General features: G+C 41.1%; 1 protein-coding gene across 2 annotated transcripts in view; it reads right to left on the reverse strand.

The window, feature by feature from the left end:
• pde4a (phosphodiesterase 4A, cAMP-specific) overlaps nt 1–13,465 on the reverse strand; it is a 36,417-nt gene extending 22,952 nt beyond the window's left edge. For both annotated transcript variants that reach the window (XM_026324660.1, XM_026324659.1), the window contains exon 1: nt 12,225–13,465. In XM_026324660.1, the coding sequence (XP_026180445.1) occupies nt 12,225–12,520 (296 nt within the window). In that variant the 5' untranslated portion in view covers nt 12,521–13,465. The remainder of the gene's footprint in view (nt 1–12,224) is intronic.
• Between the last annotated feature and the right edge of the window lie 5,529 nt (nt 13,466–18,994).

Below are 18,994 nucleotides of genomic sequence, written 5' to 3' on the forward strand. Positions count from 1 at the left end.
ATGACTGATTTGGCCAGTCAAGAATATTTCCTTGGGTAGCCATAAAAACTCCCTGGTTGCCTAGCCTGTGTGTTTAGGAACATTTTTCTGGTGTACTGTCCTAAAATTTAGGGACCAAGAAGCTGAAAGCCACCATTTAAGCCTCATGGCCACTGGCTTGGACTAAAACAAAAAGAATGAAAGACCAACATGCATCTAAATGCATCATATTTTTGCATACTACCATGTGGTTGTCTGCTCTTTCGCAGCATGCATCAGAAACAGCGGGCATCAGCGCCGAATGGATTTATTATTTCCTGTTTCGTTCTCTTTTTTTTTCTTCTGTCCCTCTTCTTATCAGTGTCCTCATTCTGTCTCCATTATCATTGTGACCACATGTAAAGTAAAACAACTGCAGCTGAGGTTAGGCACACCGAACCCTGGAGGCCATTTAATGTGAAAGTTAAGTATTTAAGAATCATGACTCCCAACACCCAACTCTTTTTATATCCAGTGTTCTGATTCCCAAATATCAAGGGAGGAACCAGAGGAACTGTTTGTATAATGAGCATTGTTCCTCTCAAAAAGCACTTTGTAGCCTTGTGTTACAGGAGTTTCACTGTGTTTCTCCTCCTCTCTGCTGCTGTGGAGACTGGGGCTGGGCTAAACAGATGGATCAGCTGACACAGAGAGCCATCCTGAGAGATGACAGATGGAGCGACATGTTCAATTGGTGCTCTGTGTAGTTTCCTGCCACTCGCATCCAGATAAATTAGGAGTTGAGAGATGAACTCCTCAACTTGGAGAGTAACAATTCTGAAGCAACGAGAGCAACAGACTAATATTGATTTGCTTTTGATGTTTAATGGAGTTTCAAAAAAGGAGATGCAAGCAGATGGGATGTGATAAATACTAGGGATTCTGGTCAGTAATAGAAAAGCAGTAGCTACATTTTGCTTAATGAACTAGATTTTAACTGCATTGACCAGTGTTCCTAGTGCTTTGACAAAACCCAGTATGTGCACATTGTGAGCTCAGATAATGAAAAATGCAATAGGAAAAATAAATGTGCTGGACTGTTGAAAAAGTAGACATACTACTGGAATCTCTACTTCACAGCCAAACATCTATAACCTCTCCCCAGACTGTGCCCAACCTTACCCACCCTCTGTTCCACCTGCACCCCCCAACCCCACCTCCAAAAGCCCACGCAAGGCGTGGTATTTTTAGTGCATCACCCTATCCCTGAGATGGAGTGTGTAACTCCCTCTCTGCAGGCTGGGGCTGCTGGGCCTCTTTTATTTTAATCCAGACTGGAGAGAGATGAAGAGAGAGAGAGGGAGAGGGAAGTGTGAGTCATCCAGAGCTACCTTTGTGTCACTGTGGCTCTGTTCCTCCTCACCATCTCACTATCTTTCTCTCCATCTTTTTCTCCATCTGTCTTTTCACTCAGTCTGCCACTCTTGGTTAATGTAGGAGTCTATCTATCTATCTATCTATCTATCTATCTATCTATCTATCTATCTATCTATCTATCATTCTGCATTCTGCATTCTGCAAATCTGCATATTCCCTCTGTAAGTCTAAAATATTTAATTGAACCTTGGAGTGAAATGCAGACTAATACGCAGTCTTGGCAACTGATTTGTCATACATATTCTCCAGTACAAAGATAGCTGGCTGCTTAATACAATGATAGATAATTGCTGATATAATGTGGTACAAAAACAAACGCTGAGCAGGGTGCAGCTGAGTGTGAAAGCATTCAAGGTTGATTTAAACACACAGTGAAATGGTCCATTTCACTTGATGCTCCGAATTGTCCCGTAATGCATTCATGGCATGGATGAACACTGGTGAGCGCACCAGTAAATTGTTCATTTTGCTGTATTGTCCTTTATATTTAACTTTGTGTTTAGTGCTAAAAGTCATCAAGGTAAAAAGCGGTGCAGTCAAAAGTGAGCTTCGTTAGATGAAGAGGAATAAAAAAAAAAAAACATCCATCAAACACAACTCATTTTATTCTCTGAATCTCCTGAAAACAGATATTTAAACAAGCAATTAACATCCCGTGTGATGTTGAAATGTGAACAACATGCAAGTTGATAAATTGACTAGGTCATACTCTTCTTGGTTTTTTTTTTTTTTATGACCTGAAACAGTTTAGTTTCAGATCATAAAACAAAAAATATGAGCTGACATGCTGTAAGGCTTTGTAGAGCTATAGTAAACTGCAGAGTCTGGTGATAATTCTCTGTGGGTTCATCAAACAAATCCTCTCACATCACACGGGCTCATTCGCTCTGTTGTTATCATAAAAATATAACTGCTTTAAATGTACCTATTTTGATAACGCTTACTATGATGCACACTGATTTTTTATTCACTTTTTAGGATTTTACCAAAAAAGATGATGTCATCATCAAAATCAAAAGCTTAGTCTTTTATGGTTAGGTAAATTACAACCCTGGAAATAAAATATACCATACATTTCAAGGACAATTAGAAAAACTGTACGACAATTATAGTGCTGTTATAATAGGCGTTAACCAGGAGAATCATGTTAGTCAGAGAACAATAAGGGAGGCCGTGTGATTATCTTAGATAGCAGTTAGATATCATTAGTGAGGAGAAGGCAGGATTATGTGCATGGATTCATTTGTCCTGAAACTGCCATTGCCTTGAGGTGGGGCTGTAAATGAAACATGCTTGTCTGATGAGCCAATTTGCCATTTGTAATCCTTATGTCTTTCACTACCTTGTCATCCTACAAAATCTCCATTTTTTTGAAGCATGAGCCCTATAATTTTAGGCTTCAAAATTGTTCCCCAGTTTAAATGTGCCCTTTCTTTCTCCACACTCATTTTTTCTCTGTCACATCACGGCATGCCAGCAGCTTGAACCTTTCAGCATCTGTCTGATTTTATTCTGTCACACTGTAGTGGCCAGACCTGGCCAAAAGTCCTATCCATTCACCTATATGATCTCTTATCTATCCAGAGGCATCTGGAAAGGTTGCTGCTAAATACAAAACTGTAAAAGATGGATACATTTTGCTTTTAGCTTATGATTACCTCTGTAATAGAAGAATCAAACTCTGCTCTTGCTGCCTTTCTTTTACACTGACCACTGATGATGAGTTGTTCTGATGAGTCTTAGAGGTGCAAATGATGTCGATAATGCTATGTTTCCTGCTAGTGGGAACAGAACCATGAGTTGAATAACAGATATATTTATCAGCAGAGAATTGAGTGAACCTGGGGAGCCAAGTGCACCCTGACTGATGGCAAAATGATGGAGGAAGAAACTGTGATTGGGTAATGAGGCCTGAGCAACGTGGTAGGAAAGGCAGTGAGAGTCTAGCAGACCGTTCCAAAACGTCAGAGTTGGACTGTGATAATCAGCAGTATGTCCAAACAGAATGGATGTCTCCCACTCTGCACGTCCCCAGACACTTTCCATCTCACAAAAGCATTCATACGAGCACATGCTCACACACATTCAGCCACAATAGCTGTGCCAGTACAGCTCTCTGCCTCTGTGCGTTTCAAAGAACAGGATTCAACAAAAGCAATGCACAAGCCTTGTGCTGAGATTAACTATCAGTTTTCCACTGGCAGCAACAGATGGGCCTCAGTTGCATATTAGGGAAAATACTGGAAAGTCAGGAAGCAAATTGGGGGGAATTCTGGGTAATTTCAAGCAAAACATTATGACAAATTGTTTACTATCATGATGAACACATCTTTACGAGATGTGCCATGCCCTGCAGGATGCAAAATGAGGACATTACACACATACTCACACAAGTCTTTCACATTATCTCTCACTCTTGCTGTTCCTGCCTTCTCATACACACACACACACATGCACACACACACACATTCAAACACACACTTATACTGAAGCACAACCAAATGTTCCTACAGACTCCACGCTGAAGCAGCCGCACTCAATATCTTTCTTATACATATTGAAATACAGAATGGAAACTGAAAGCTCTGAACTGAAGCTCAATAAAACACTGGGAGCTGAGGCTGGTTTGGTTTAATCTCATTACACTGAGAGCCTGGGGCTTCACTCCCCCTATTTATAGCACCCTATAGAGAAAGAGGTGGCCTGATCTTCATGTGCACAACATCACTAGCTTGTGCAACCAAAAGAGGCAAGGGGCATGACCAATCACAGACAGGTCTTGCATCAAATTTGGTATGACAAAATACACAGTTGTCAGTAATCTATAAAGACAACCGCCCTTATTCTCTATTCTCCAGAGACATGCATGCTTCGTCGTTTGCCACGTTACCTTCTGTTCGTGTCCACTCTCTTTATCTTCACACCTTCTCCCTGGTGTCGGCTTCCCTCATCCCACCTGTTTGATGCACAGGAATGACCTTAGAGTGTGCCCTATATTAAAGCATCTATGTGTCTATGAGCTGGGGAGCACCTGATTATTCTTTCTTCTTCTGCTGCTGTTAAACTAGGATGTTTCATTGGTATTTTCTTAGCTATCCACTCTGTGACTTTATACTATGCTGATGCAAACATACATAGGAATTAGGTATCCTTCCTCAGGGGCACATTGAATCTTTTACTGGGCACTGACGATACAGTGGATTGCACCAGAACCCTTTCAAGTTGATCCTGAATGGCAAACGCCAACAAAAAAAAAAAAAAAAAAAAGAGTAACTTCATGTGTGAGAGAAGACTCAATAGCTACTGATCTTCTTTAAAGAAACCTCTCACAACAAAACCCCCAATTCGCACAAGCAATCACGCAATAACCCCCTAGATACACACACAACAAAAATGAGAGAGAGTGTTAAGGAGAAAGAGAGAGGAAACCCAGACTAAGGCCTCACTGGTGGTAATTACTTTGTTTATGTTGAAGCTAAAATACACCTCCCAAGCTGCGTCAGCATCATTAGAAATTCCATCCAGTCAGAGTTTAATGTCCCTGAAAGACTCCTGCTGTGGATGTGGCCCAAAAAAAAAAAAAAAAAAAGCAGATCTCAAACTGAAAAGCAGAGCATCAAATGAAAATATCACTCTGAACCCTTCGGCCATGCCTTTATTTTCCTCTCTGCCCTCCAGCATCCTGAATGTTGACTGTTAATGTGTGAACATGAACATGACCTACAAGAAATCGGCTCACTGCTCTGACAAGACAGGTTATGCAAACACACTGATCTAGCAGAGGTCAGGAGCTGGAACAGAGCCTGCTATTCTAACAGATTAAACAGTGTGCCTCAGACTGTATACTGTACCTTCACTCGGTTATAAATCATCAGCTGCTTCATGCATTATGTAAAATTCTCAAGCGTTCCCACAAACTGCAGCTGCACAGATTGCTTGTATTATTTTGTTATGTATGTTATTTACAAAGCCTATGAAATATGTTTGGCATTTTTTGATAGTTTTCTGTGGCAATAAAAAAATATTTTTCCAAGACCTCAACACAAAATGACACACAGAATGCATTCCTAAGTACAAGCTCAAGCTGGCATCAATAACACCTGCCATGTACAGTAAAAATACACTGCACACATGGTCCCTGTGCTGCATAAGTCACCCTGGCATTAACATGCTCACATTGTGATGCATATTTTTGAAGACTGGAGTTCAGCTTTACCATTGCAACACAGCACAGACAGAAAAGTTTAATCTAGTTTTGTAATTGTTTTAGCTGTGATGGAAAGTAAATAAGTGCATTTATATAAGTAGTATAATAAAGTTAAATTTTGAGGTAGCTCCATTTTACTCTCCTGCAGCTCAGAGGGAAATATTGTACTTTTTGCTCAATAGGTTTATTTCACAAGTAGAATAACTTTACAAATTAAGATTTTACCTAAACAATTTTAAATTATCTAAAAAATATAATTAGAGATTAAACTATCCAATAATATATAAAATTGCCAAATCAGCTATTCAGCTATCAGTAATAATAATCATGACAATATTTAAATGTTATTTAATTAACACTGATTGTGCAACTTTTTATTGAATTATAGATTTTTAGTTGTAGTATTCCTTCTTTCATTTAGGTGAAAGAATTAGGAATGTCTCCTGTATCACTACTGAGTGTTTTTATCTGACAACAGCCCAAATGGCAATGAATATTTTAGCAAGTTCTTGTACTGTTATTGTTTTGATAGCAACTCAAGATTATTTGCCGTTGTTTGCAGCATTTTCCCAGTCAAGCTTACACAACAGCAGCACAGCTGAGTCAGAACATAAATGGACAAGAATGGGCGAAAACAAACCACTTCCCTATATATGTTTTCTCACATCATGGCTTATAGGCAGAATGTATAATAATGGTTTATACTGTGAACAGAATACAATGAAAATCTGAAAAAACTCTAGGTCATGTTTGTTAGGACTAGGGCCACAGTGTACAGTAAGGAGGTCTATGATTTGGTAAGCCATTATTAATGCCATCTGTCCTTTTTCTCTAAACAGGACTGACACTCTCATAATCATCGAGTGATGCTGACACTCTGCCAGTAATTTTGGGCATGAACACTGTCCCAGAGCAGGAGGTCTGGAAGTGATACCTCAGATGAGACGCTGGCATCAGCAGGCAGCTGAACGAGCATGCGGTCTTCATCTGCGTCTGTCCGTGCCAAGTGTGTTCTCCAGGTGCACTCCTTCACCCTTTTCAGCTCTGATTTGTTGCGAGTTCTTGATTTGAACTAGGCTCTTTCTGGGCTCCCTTGACGTACCTTGTATTAGTCTGACACGACCCTCTGCTCGACAGGTGTACGCTATTTGTTCTTTCTGCTCCACTGTGTATGTGTGTGTGTGTCACACTAACACACAGCTGTCAGTCTTAGTCCTTTAGACAAATCTGTGTTTCGACAGCAGCCTAAAGCACATTTCAGTGTGGTTATCCCCTCTGTGGCATCACTCTGTGCCACAGCATCAGTAGCTGCCGACTGTTTCTGAATTATGGCGGTCTGCCTCACCTACTGTTATGCGACACTGACACATTATCCTTCTTCCCACATCTATGTAGTACGGTATCCTCACGGAGAACGAGCATCATATTACAGTTTTCTCTCAAGTGTAGATGTTTGCTGAGAGGTGAAAGACTGAAACTTATTCTGAAATTGAATATGCCACACATTTTGACATTTAAATTCTCCCTTGCTCAGCCTTTTTCTGGCTTTTAAGTCCGTGACTTGATTACACTAAATAGGGTTTTCCTTGTAGTTCTTAGCAGCTATGGGCTTAAAGACTAAATGACTACTTTCACTGATGAAAAGCATTATATTTCTGATTTAATAGAAAAGTAAATCCAAAAAAAAACGTTTATTCCTAATCCATGCAGGATGGTTTTTAGCATGTATTTTTATTTCACAACATAATCATTAACTGTTTTTCCTTCTTGCTGTACGAGGCACAGTTCTGTTTGAGCTCCCTCTTTAATGGCAGCTGATGCCATGCATACGTGGAAGGTTTTTGTGTCTGCTCTGCCCTTGAAGTCTGCGATTTTTGAAGGCTAGAGCATTAAGAATAAAGAATTACATCAGTATAAAGATCCCCTTAAGGGGAAGGATATAGGAGATGAAATAAAAACTGCACCCTGTCAGTGGTGGGCAGTTCATTCCACCCATGGGAATATAACAGCTTGGGATTCAGATATGGTTTTCAGGGAGAAGACAATCTGCAAGCGGCTGACGATCTCAGTAGACGAGAGAGGGAGAGTGGGATGAAATGATAGATTTATGTGAGACAAGATGTGTGCTTAATGCTGCTGTAAGCAAGAACAAGTCTATCAGAGAAAATCTCAGAAGCTACAGGGAACCAGCGAGATGGGCCACACAATAGAGAGACAAAGCGCAGAACAAAAATAGAGGTGGAATCAATACGCTCCATTTACACTGGGGTGAAATGAAGCACAGAGAGGACAGAGGATCAAAGAGAGAGAAATGCAGCAATCAAAGACTGTAATTTTTGTGGACAAAAGAGTGATTCAAACAATATTATTAGATAAGAAGTGAAAAATAGCCAGCATAAGGCTTATCACAATCACAATGGGCGTCTTAAGAGAGGCAAAAGAAACTGTCACATAATAAACTTGGGCAGAAAGTTCCATAAAGGCGATTTAATGGTCATGAACATGATATGTAATGAGGATAAGGACTGTGTTGTTGCAGACAAAATGTAAGCAGATTAGTTGCAAACAGTATGTAACAGGTGGACTTGTGCAACTTAGAGTTCTGATGCTGTGGCTCATTTTGTTTCCTCTTGCTGGGATTCTTGCCCATCCACTCACACAACAAAAAAACAAAAAAGACAAATGTGGAGTGTATCACCACTTTGAGAGGATTCAGTGTGAAGTTAATTAAAATGCAAAAATGCCAGGGTTTCCAGTCAACTCACGACACAAAGTGACTGTTCTGAATGTGGTTACCAGTGGCCTAAGCATCTGAGGAACCTCCAGTGAGAAAGTGAGGAGCAGAAAACAGATACAAAGAAGGGCCTTGGATGAGAGCGGCATACTTTCTTTGTTTGCTTTCTTTGCTAAAAAATCTGGGATGGCTTTTACCCGAGGTGTATGTGATCTGCCTGAGCCTACCAAAAATGAGCGACGTTCCAGTACATGAACTGCTTCCAGATACTAATTAGCGCTTAGAGTAGTGAGAAAGCACAATGTAGTCACAGAAGAGCGCAATCTGTAGCTTAAACAGATGGTTCCACTAGACAAATGAGATAAGAGGTCTATTACTTAATGCTATTAAAACACGTTTGCTAGGATAATTCCTGAATACTCTCTGCATGAGACTTTTTGTTTTCTAGAGTGTAGAGATGTAAATGTATGATCAACAACAAAATACAGCTGTAGTAGTAATTAACTGGAGCTGTACCTCATTATGAACTAAATTATTATGGCAGCTGGCCAGTCAGGCAGGCAAAAGAGCAGCTCCAGCTTACAAATCAGCCCTGGGTCCTGGCTTGGGGGACATGGTGTAAAGAATGCATGAAGTGGTAGGTGAGGGAGGGAGAGAGAGAGAGAGAGAGACGCTTTGGTTAGAAATTGTTGCAGAGGACTGAAAGGTCTGTTCTGTGATTAAAATAATGGGAAAGCAGTTCTGCAGCAGAGGTACATTAATATGCACTTTGTCACCTTATAAACACAGAAGTCATAATGCTTATCCAGTGGGATCTGCTACATACTGACAAATTATACAGCCAAGCCCATCAAGTGCCTGTAAGCTTTGCCTTTTTTTTTTTTTTTTTTTTGGTAAATGAAATCTATTCTACAAATGCACAAAACAAGTAACCATAGCAACAGAATTGCGGGAAGAGCAGTTTCTCGTTCAGTGTCAGTCATTCATTTTCATGTTGGAACTTCCCCGAGCATATTGGGCATGGGACCTGATGACTGATACACTCATATTAGCATCTTCTGACAAAAGAACTGACAAGACGGTCGAATAAAAGACACCAGGGGTGGGAAGACGAGACAAACTGACACTCTTGGGGGTGGGGGGCTGATTGCCACTAAGACTTTCATTTTGTGGGACACAACAGAGACAGAAATAGACAAGTGAAAACAGTCTCTGACAATGATTCTTCAAACAGTTATGCAAAACAGCATCCCTCTTGTAAGCCATGCATTCCTCTCCTGATGGCTGCTGGGAGAGCTTCACTTTCAAAGGCAAGGATATTAGTTTTACAGTAACACGGTACAACCTGTTTTTCTGAACCTTTTCTGAACCTGTTCTACCAGCAGCTCTCAGGCTGATTGATCTTTCAAACCTCCAGATGACCTTCTTGACCAACACTTCAGTGACTGAACGCTCACCTTCATTAGACGACAATCATCTGTTCAAATCAGCACAATCAGTGGCCAACCAATCACTTAATTACTTTATCCGATGCCCAACAACTGAAGTCACTTGATGTTTGTTAACTAATGTGAGATTTTACAACATTGTCATTTTAATGGCAAAATGCATTTTGTACCAAGCTAAAAATTTTGAAACTTTATTATAAAAAAAGGATATTCGCAGACATTAAGCTCATATCAATAGGAGTTATCAGAACAGTAAGCAGAGCAGATGAAGGATGCAGATGTGGAACTGCTTTCCATAGGCTGGACTCACTGCAAAGCCTTGAGCTAAAAACACAGAGATGCTGGAGACACATAGATGCCTAATATATTCAGTGAGGAGATGAGGCATCCAGCTCCAAGCATCTGCTGTTTGGACATAAGCAAAGAGGTGAATATACATCTGCGCTAATATGTGAAAAGATGAAAATATTAACACAACAGAGCAATCACTGGCCTCCAGCTGATTTCAAAACAGATAAGACCTGTAGTGTGCAATCCATATAAGCTACAGGTCAGACACTAACCTGTGAACAGCACTCTAAGTAACTCTGAACGCATGCACACACACACACACACACACACACACACACACACACACACACACAAACGCACACACACATGCACTCGCACTGTGCATGACACATTTCACCGCTACTCATGACAGATATTTATCTACCAGCCTCCATTCCTCCTTGCACCCTCTTTCCTGACCAGTGTGTAGCAGAAACACCCACAGCTCGTACACATCACCTAACGGATGTGCTATTCCACACACATGAGCACACACACACACACACACACATACATACAGTTGAAGCCAGCTTGGTGTGCTCTCAGAACTGAGCTTGTTGGAATCAAATTATCTCTCTCTCTTTCTCTCTCTCTCTGCCCTCTCATGGTTTGCCGCCTACAGAAGGAGAAGGGCAGGCAGAGTCAGTCCCAATGCACTAAAGATTGGACTGCCTCAGAGCGTGTCCTGGGGACTAAAATACAAATCAGCCCTTCCTCCAGTCAGCTGGAGTTGGCCCCTCTCCCAGGGGCCTGCCGGGAAGGCCGTCTGTGGCAAAAAAAAAAAAAAAAAAAAAAAAGGGAAACAAATAATGATAAGAACAAAAAAAATAAATAAAACAGATCCCCCCAGAACAGTACTTTCTAAACCCGCCATATCTGTCTCTTGCAAGAACATCTGGTAATTTTGGGTCACAAAAAGAACAGTGGAAGAGAGAGCTTTCTCTCTGACAATCTCACAGAAATATGGAAACCCCTTGGTGGGAATATGTGTGAAATAAAAATGAATCACATAAACAGTCTGCCTAACTCTAACCCACACTGAACAGGCTGTACATTCTCGGATGTTCTCTAAAACCTGTCCAGCTTTATGGAAAAATCAGCAATTTAGCACTGAAGAAACATCCATGTGCTGTATTCTAGTGTCTTATTGGGAGGATTGATGGAGCATTTGGTGTGTAAGGACAAAGTAATCTTATAAAAACATGTATCGTTCCATGACTTACCTAATGCGATGTCTCTAATCTAATCTGTTTGATTAACATGCATCTTGTAATTTAATTTATGTGCTGGTAGAGCTGTTAGATGGTGGAGTTTATGTATCGTATCATTCTGCTTTGTTTGTTTCCAGTGTTGGTGAACGTCCTCACTCTAATGCAGTAAATTTTCTGCTGTCATATCAGATAAGAGAGCAGCCCTGATGTGGCAATTAGATGCTGTCTGAAAGCATCTGCATGACAGTCCTATGACATGCAGGTAACAATTCATAACTTTGTGACATCTTATTTAAACCACAGGGAGAGTGTCTTTTCAAGCCAGCCTCCACCTCATTCACCAAGCCTAAAGGGTCAAAGGTCAGGTTCGTATAAGCTTAGAGTTATACTAGTACGGTGCATCCTTGTAAGCACCAGGGTTTGACGTTTGGCCTTCCGCCCACTGCTCCCCAAAGCAGCCTCTGCAAAAGCTGATAAAGGCCTGGATTAGAGTGGTGGCAATATCGTTGCCCTGCACGCACGAACGCACCCACTAGACCTTTGGTGCCATTAAAACGACCATGCCTGGTGTCTCTTATCAGCTAGGTGTAACATGTGGACGCTCTTAAAAATGTTACTGGTATTTACAGATGCTGCTCCTGCGTTTCGAGTGGGCGGACTGGTTTGCGCTTCATACCCAACTGACATAGTCTATCCAAAGACGCATAACGCATCAGCACTGAAAACCCACGCGTCCCGCCTCCCGATAGAAAATGTTTTATATCAGTTAACCCTTCAGGCACACGGCGTTATTACGCACTCGTTAAAATGTACCCCCCCCCCCCGTTTACGCATATGCCTTGTGGGCTGGCATGGGCTATTATTGGGATGTTTGGAATGCACTCCCCTCTCTCGCCTACCGTTTATTCCCGACACAATTTCCGATGGATGTGTTTGTGGTCCCGTGAAAGGACGATGGCCAGGACATCCGAGACTTTTTCAGTCCTGGTCGGTCGCTGGTATCCACGGCATCGGAGCGCTCCATGTGCCGGTGGTGATGCCGGTCGGTGTCGGAATACCCCCGGTGTTTGATTTTGATCGGGGTGCGGGGCTGTCTCCAAAGATGCTGCGGAGGCTTTAGAGTCGCTTGTCCTTCCCGGGGAACCGGGAGCGACAGGGACAGGCTCTTCTTCGAGCATGGTGGTGGTTCCATCATAGTGCAAAAAAAACTGAAGATCCCTTTTTAACTTATTGATTAAATAATATGGCTGTAGTCGTTTAATTCAAGCACAAAAGATAACGTTTCATGTCTCTCTCTCCCACTTAATCTCTGAGCGAACAAATCAAAGTGACCAAGTCCAGCACAGTCCAGATCTGAATCTTGTTTTCGGAACCATCAAAAACTGTCACAGTGGTAATCTGGCAATTCATCCAAAAATCATCAATCTCATTGTTTTAGTTTTGATAAGATTTATTTTAGCCCAGAATCTCTGTTCTGCCGTGGTTCTCACCAGTCCTGGGTTTTGGTGATGAGACACCGTTCCTCCTGCTTCTCCCGAAGTTTGACGCCTCGTCGCCCATGGCGCACAACCGGATGACTGTATTTATTTAAGAGAATTTATTGCTTTTTTATCAGCCACTTATTGCAGAGGCACACAGATCGCCGGCGCTGGCTTTTCTCTCTGTGTGTATGTGTGTGCATGTGTCCATGTGTGTGTGTGTGTGTGTGTGTGTGTGTGTGTGTGTATGTGTGTGTGTGTGTGTGATGTGCTATTATTGCTGGCCGTATGTCTTTCAGCTGAGATGAAATCTCCAAGCAATTTCCATAAAAAGTACTCAGTCTATCACGGTTCATGAAGAGTTACGACATGTCCTGGCGCATATACCCCAGAAGTCCCCAGTAATTCTTCCATGGAGATGTTTTATCCAGTGATTTTAATAAGATGTTAAATTGGTCTCCATAACCATCCTTCTTCAATAAACCAGGTTGGTCTGAAAAATGGTCCAAAACCCACATGCGATCCTTTGTTCTTTGCTCTGCAGACGCTCCTCTTCAGGTTTTGTTTTGTCAGAATGCATCATAAAATGATACAAATTGATAATTGCGGATGTTCAGCCATCCTGTTCAGTGTGGGCCATTATCTTTCCATCCTCATATTTGCTGGAGTTCGACGACAAAAAAATTGACTTCACTACAACACGCTCTCTCTCTCCCTCTTTCTCTCTCTCCCTCCCCCTTCTCTCTCTCTCTATCTCTCTCCCTTCTCTCTTTCCCTTCTCTCTCTCCCTTCTCTCTCTCTCTCACTCTCTCTCTCCTGGTAAGTCCAGTCCTGTCTACCTATATGGTGTTTGGGTGGTTGCCCTCAATGATTTGTCAGCACTGGAGGCTTTTGAACCTGTTATGTGCTCATCCATTAAGTTTTTTTCCCCCTCCATGCGTGCGCTCACGGCACTTTTCCTTGTCGGAAAACAAACAATAAATTGCTCAAACGATGGGCAAGAGGCTTTTGACAACAGACATGACATCTAATATGCCACTGTTTATCATTTCACCCATTTGTAGCTGAAAAGTGTCACTTTGATTTGTCCTGATTGGAGGAGTACATGCCCCCTGGAAGAGACACAGAGACCTCTCAAGTCCTTCAAGGACTGGTTCTGCACCCAACTCTGTATTTTTAGATGAGGGTATCCTGTTGCTCTGGGAGCCGCACATGAGGAATCTCAATGTGATTATCTCATTGTTGGTTAAAAGGTCGTATTACCATCAGGGCCACCACAGTTAATGGTAACGTGACACACTCTGAGTGAAAATATGTGACTAGTGACATCCATCCCAATGAGCTGTCCTCTGTCACTCTGGGATCAATATTTACTTGAGTGTCCTGCAGCGCATTTGAAATCATGTAAATCGAGATTTCACTTTTCATCAGTCTGTACTGGCTATTTCAGTTTTGCGAATGCTATCAAGGTTGAGAAGGAATAGATGGAACATGTTATAATTTGCACACTTGAGAGGATCACGCTGTTCTTCTTCCTCTCTGTTCCAGCTCATTTACTGGAATTCATATACAGCACATTGAATTACTGTCATTTTAACACCTTCAATTGTTTCGTGTTTATGTAATATACAATATAAATTAATATTACAGAGACCTGATGTATCCATCTTTCCATCATCTACCACTTATTCCTGCTATATAGGGTGTTGGGGGGGGGGCGGTGGAACAGACACAGAATGAGATCGTCAGTCACTCAGTCACCAATTAAGCCTGTATGTTTTGGACTACTAGGCTATGGGAGTACACATAGCAAACCCACGCAGACACGAGGAGAACATGCAAACTCTACACATAAAGGCCCCAAGGGGTGAACGGGATTCGAACCCAGCATCTTCTTGCTTTGAGGGTAGAGTGCTAACCACAATGTCTATGTTTTCTCACCAATGAACTGCAATGAATCACTCAGACCCAGACTGTCTTTGTATTTTTTGGTATTAAATCAAGCTTGTTCTTGACTATAGATGGCACACACCTGAGTCAATCTGTAATTAAAGTGCAGCTGCCGTCTAGACAGTGTTCAGTTCATTGACATTAAGGTGCCTGCAGATGTGTGCATTGCATTGCAGGGGTTTAGCTGAATATGACTCTTGTGATGAGTGTGAACGTGCCCACATCCGAGTCTATGTTGCTCTCCTGTATTAGGGCATCGTTAAATTTATATGGAAAGCAATAGCTCCTCAAATTGAGGAGTTCATGTTTCTCTGAGTTTCATGAACATGTGCAGTAAATGCACAAAAGAGAAACATGATACCGTTTCTGAGTTAAAGAAAGAGCAAAACAAAGAAAGGTCTCACACTTGCCTCATGGTCTGTTGGTAATGCTGGACTCATTACAGCCTCAGCCTCATCTGACCTGTAGATTCCCTGAGAAGATCTGGAGGGGGCTGGTGGGAAACAGGAGGTCAGGGCTGCTCTGCTTGTGCCACTGAAGAGGAGCTAAAAAACAAGGACAGATGTTTGGAAATATTTGAAAAACACTACTGCATTCCTTTGTCTGCTAGCATAATGTGAATATTCACAGGAATGACACTCTGAAAAATCTGAATAATGGCACCAATAATGAGAAACAATGATTAAACATATCGGCCCAACCAGTGCTCTTTGAGAGCCACTGTCCTACTTGTTTTCCCAACTATCCCTGTCCTACCCACTGCTGATTACCTGGATCAGGTGTGTTCAATCAGAAGCTGAAAGGGGGGAGTGGTTGAAGACAAAGTGAATTGGTATCTTTCAGCTTCTGACTGACTGAACACACCTGATCCAGGTCATCAGTGAGTGGGGCAGGGAGAGCTTGAAAACAAGCAGGGCAATGGACCTTGAGAACCAGGTTTGGGCACCTCTGGAATATATATTGATTAGAACATCGTTGTACACTAGTTGTTCGATTTGCACTTTTTCAATACCAAACTGGGACGATTTTAAACATTGTACATAAATTTAAAAAAATGGCACTCCAGATTAACTTTGACAAAGCTGGCTGCAGGGTTATGTAGAGTAGATTTCTGCCATAGTGCAGGCAGTTCTAACCTCAGCCCTCACACCTCAGGCAAGCTGGGCCTATTAACTCCAGGCCACCAGAGTAATCAGTGTTTCCCCTCATCTGAAGTATGGTGTATTGTTGATGGAGAAAAACTGTACCAAGGAAGCAGTGGTGCCACAAAGAATTAAGTAAAATTCCATTTTTTCCTCAGCAGGTCCCCTGAAAGCATACGTTTATTTGTCCCCGGTGGTGCTGCCATTCTGATTGAAACAGAAGGAAAGGATGTGACCAGAAAGAAATGGAAGGCATATCAGGGGAACCTCTTATTGACACTCATGTGAAAAGCATCACGTTTCCTATCTCCTCCTACATGAAATGTCCAAATGTTCCCTGTTTTCTGACAAATATCAACATCTTTATCTAACGTCTTCATCTTTGTGCAAACACATGCATATATTAATGTTTCTGGAGAAAAGGCCTATAACCATAAAGAGACACTCTAAACCACTAAACCAACAATTTTGTTGTCTGTAATGAGCATCACAGTTTCAGTGCAGTGAGCACAGTTAGAGACTTTTAGTCTGGTTTCTATCTACAGTATACTGTAATTACTGTCTTTACAAATATACTGACAAGCTAAAGAGTTGTTTCCCTCCTGTGCACATGCTTTCTCACTCTTTCTTTTCCCCTTTAGCCTCAATTAAATCATTTCTTAAAATTCTATGCTCATGTCCAGCTGTCTGTATCTTAGAGCAAGATGGACAAAGAAAAAGGACAATAAACTACTGTTGCATTTTCTTATTGATGTGTTTACTGTGCAGAAATATTCCCTGGAGCTGTGATTTTATGATATGAAACCTAAAACCATTACAGTGCAAGTAAAGGACATAAAACCCACAAGATACAGAACACAAAAAAGATAATTGTGACATTGGATGAAAAGTGAGTCAAACCATGTCCTCAGATTTAGATTTACAAAGCCTGCAGGGCTGCATCAAATAGCCAAGTGCCAATGTTGAATATCATCAGAACTGGACATTTCAGGACAAGGATCAAAAATTAAGTACAGCAAAGCCTTGGGAATGACAAAGGACTTATTCATGAATATTGTTTGGCGCTTGGTCATATAAGGCTTTTTACAAAACTTAAAGTTATTATAACTAATTTGGAAAATTAAAGGTAGCCTTCAGAGAAGAGCAGCAACATTATAAACTGGAGCTGAAAGGCTTGGCGAAGGCGAATGCAGAAGCATTGCAGCAGTTTAGGCTCAACAGAAAAGCATTAATCATTTTGTCTGTGTCTTTAAAAGCCAGTCCAGGCCTAATTTTAGAAGTGTTTCCTCAGCTGAATAAAAAAGCACAAATGAAACTGCTTGTTTCCTTGTTGCATTTTTAAAAATGGGTTAGGTATGGTGAGCTGAAAATGCCAAGTCATCGAGGGTCCTCTAGCTGTGAAAATCTTGATGGTGATGTGCGTGATTGATCATGCACACACAATCCATGCAGCCAGAAAACTAACCTGCGAGTTTCTTTCCAAGAGCCTGTGTCTTTGCCTCCCTCTCACTTATATCTGCATATAAATTCAAATCCACTGCTCTTAAAAATAAAAATAAAAAAAGAGTATATGTTGTCTAACTTCAAATCAGACATCTCTGACTTACATTTGGCATAATGCCTTAACTGAGCTTATAAGCTTAAATGTCATCTTAACATAAGGTCTGATGTTATTCTCTCTTTATGTTACCTGTAGGCTACAACATGGAATTAGCTTCCAATTCTATTATAACTTTGAATTATTATTTTCTCTCAGGGCAGCTCTACTGAAATACATTCAATACTGTTTCCTTGAGGAGAAATTGTTAGTTGTACCACATGTCCTTACAAAATGAAACAGCTGAACATTTGGAAATAACTGTATTTTCCTATGTGACGCCAATGAAACAGCAGTGTTGTATTAAAAGGCTATTTTGGGTTCAGAAAAAGTTCAGAAAAAAAAAACCCCTATAATCAACTCCAGGCTATTTTGTTTTTCAGAGATTAAAGTGTTATTTCTATAGGAAACACCCTGCCCTTAAAATACAAATATGCATTTTCACTTAATCTGAACTGCACTGTAAGGACTTCATCTCCGAAGAAGAATGTCAGAACAATTAAACGTGATTCAGTAGCTTCATCAGAACGTGAATAAAACACACAAAGACAGCATGAGTCCTTTTCTCATTTCTTGCACACTAACAAAAGAAACTTGCTTGCTTTCATTTCATCTCAAAAACCTTGACCAAGCATGGAGGAAAAAATGTCAATACACAGTGCTGTGTTTGACTCGTACGAAATATCCAGCCTTCACAAAACCTTGGCCAAAAAAAATCTGAAAAAACATGTTTTAAAAAAAACATGCAGACCACGGAAATGTGAGTCGGGTGATATTTTTCTGTGGAATGCAAAAACATTTTTATTCCATTCATGTGCAAAAAACCCTGTCAATAACATGGGAAGGGGAACTGAAATGTTAATGTTTTTCTGTTTAAAGGAGTCCTTGATTACATATAAAAGGGACAAATAATATAATTTTTTTTATAATGCCCAGAAAAGAAAACAGTGGAAGAAGGATGAAGTGGATGACAAAGTGACCATGGACCGCAGTGGGGACTGGAGAGCTCGATTGTGGTGTGGGAAAAAATGTCCCTCTAGCTTGAGTTCATTTAGTGAGCATCTGATTTATTATGGCCAACCTCGCCAAACGTCTCTCCATGTTATGCATTCATATTATGAGGAATAATTGAAATGCCAAGCAGTCTGAATTACCCAGCACAGTCAATGTAAATGTTGCGTAGGCTGTGGAAAAGTACTGTGTGTAATGCACTCTTGCTGATTTTAACATTGGTGGGAAAGAGTGTGTATATGAGAATATATGTATGTACCTGTATGTCAAAATAAACTGAAGTTATGAACAATTTCCAGCTAACGGTCAGTCACTGAAATCAGCATACCCAGCAGAAAGACCATCAGCCTGTCTGGCCTCTGGCCCACACAGAGTAAACACATCGGGCATCAGGGAATGCTGGGATAAGGATCCACTTTCTACCAGTGGAGGGCCATGAAATATTAATCCACAACAGTGTGCAATAGTCTGGCAGCTATTGTGCGTATGTG

Source organism: Mastacembelus armatus, chromosome 8 (genome assembly GCF_900324485.2).
Source record: "Mastacembelus armatus chromosome 8, fMasArm1.2, whole genome shotgun sequence".
Taxonomy (NCBI): domain Eukaryota; kingdom Metazoa; phylum Chordata; class Actinopteri; order Synbranchiformes; family Mastacembelidae; genus Mastacembelus; species Mastacembelus armatus.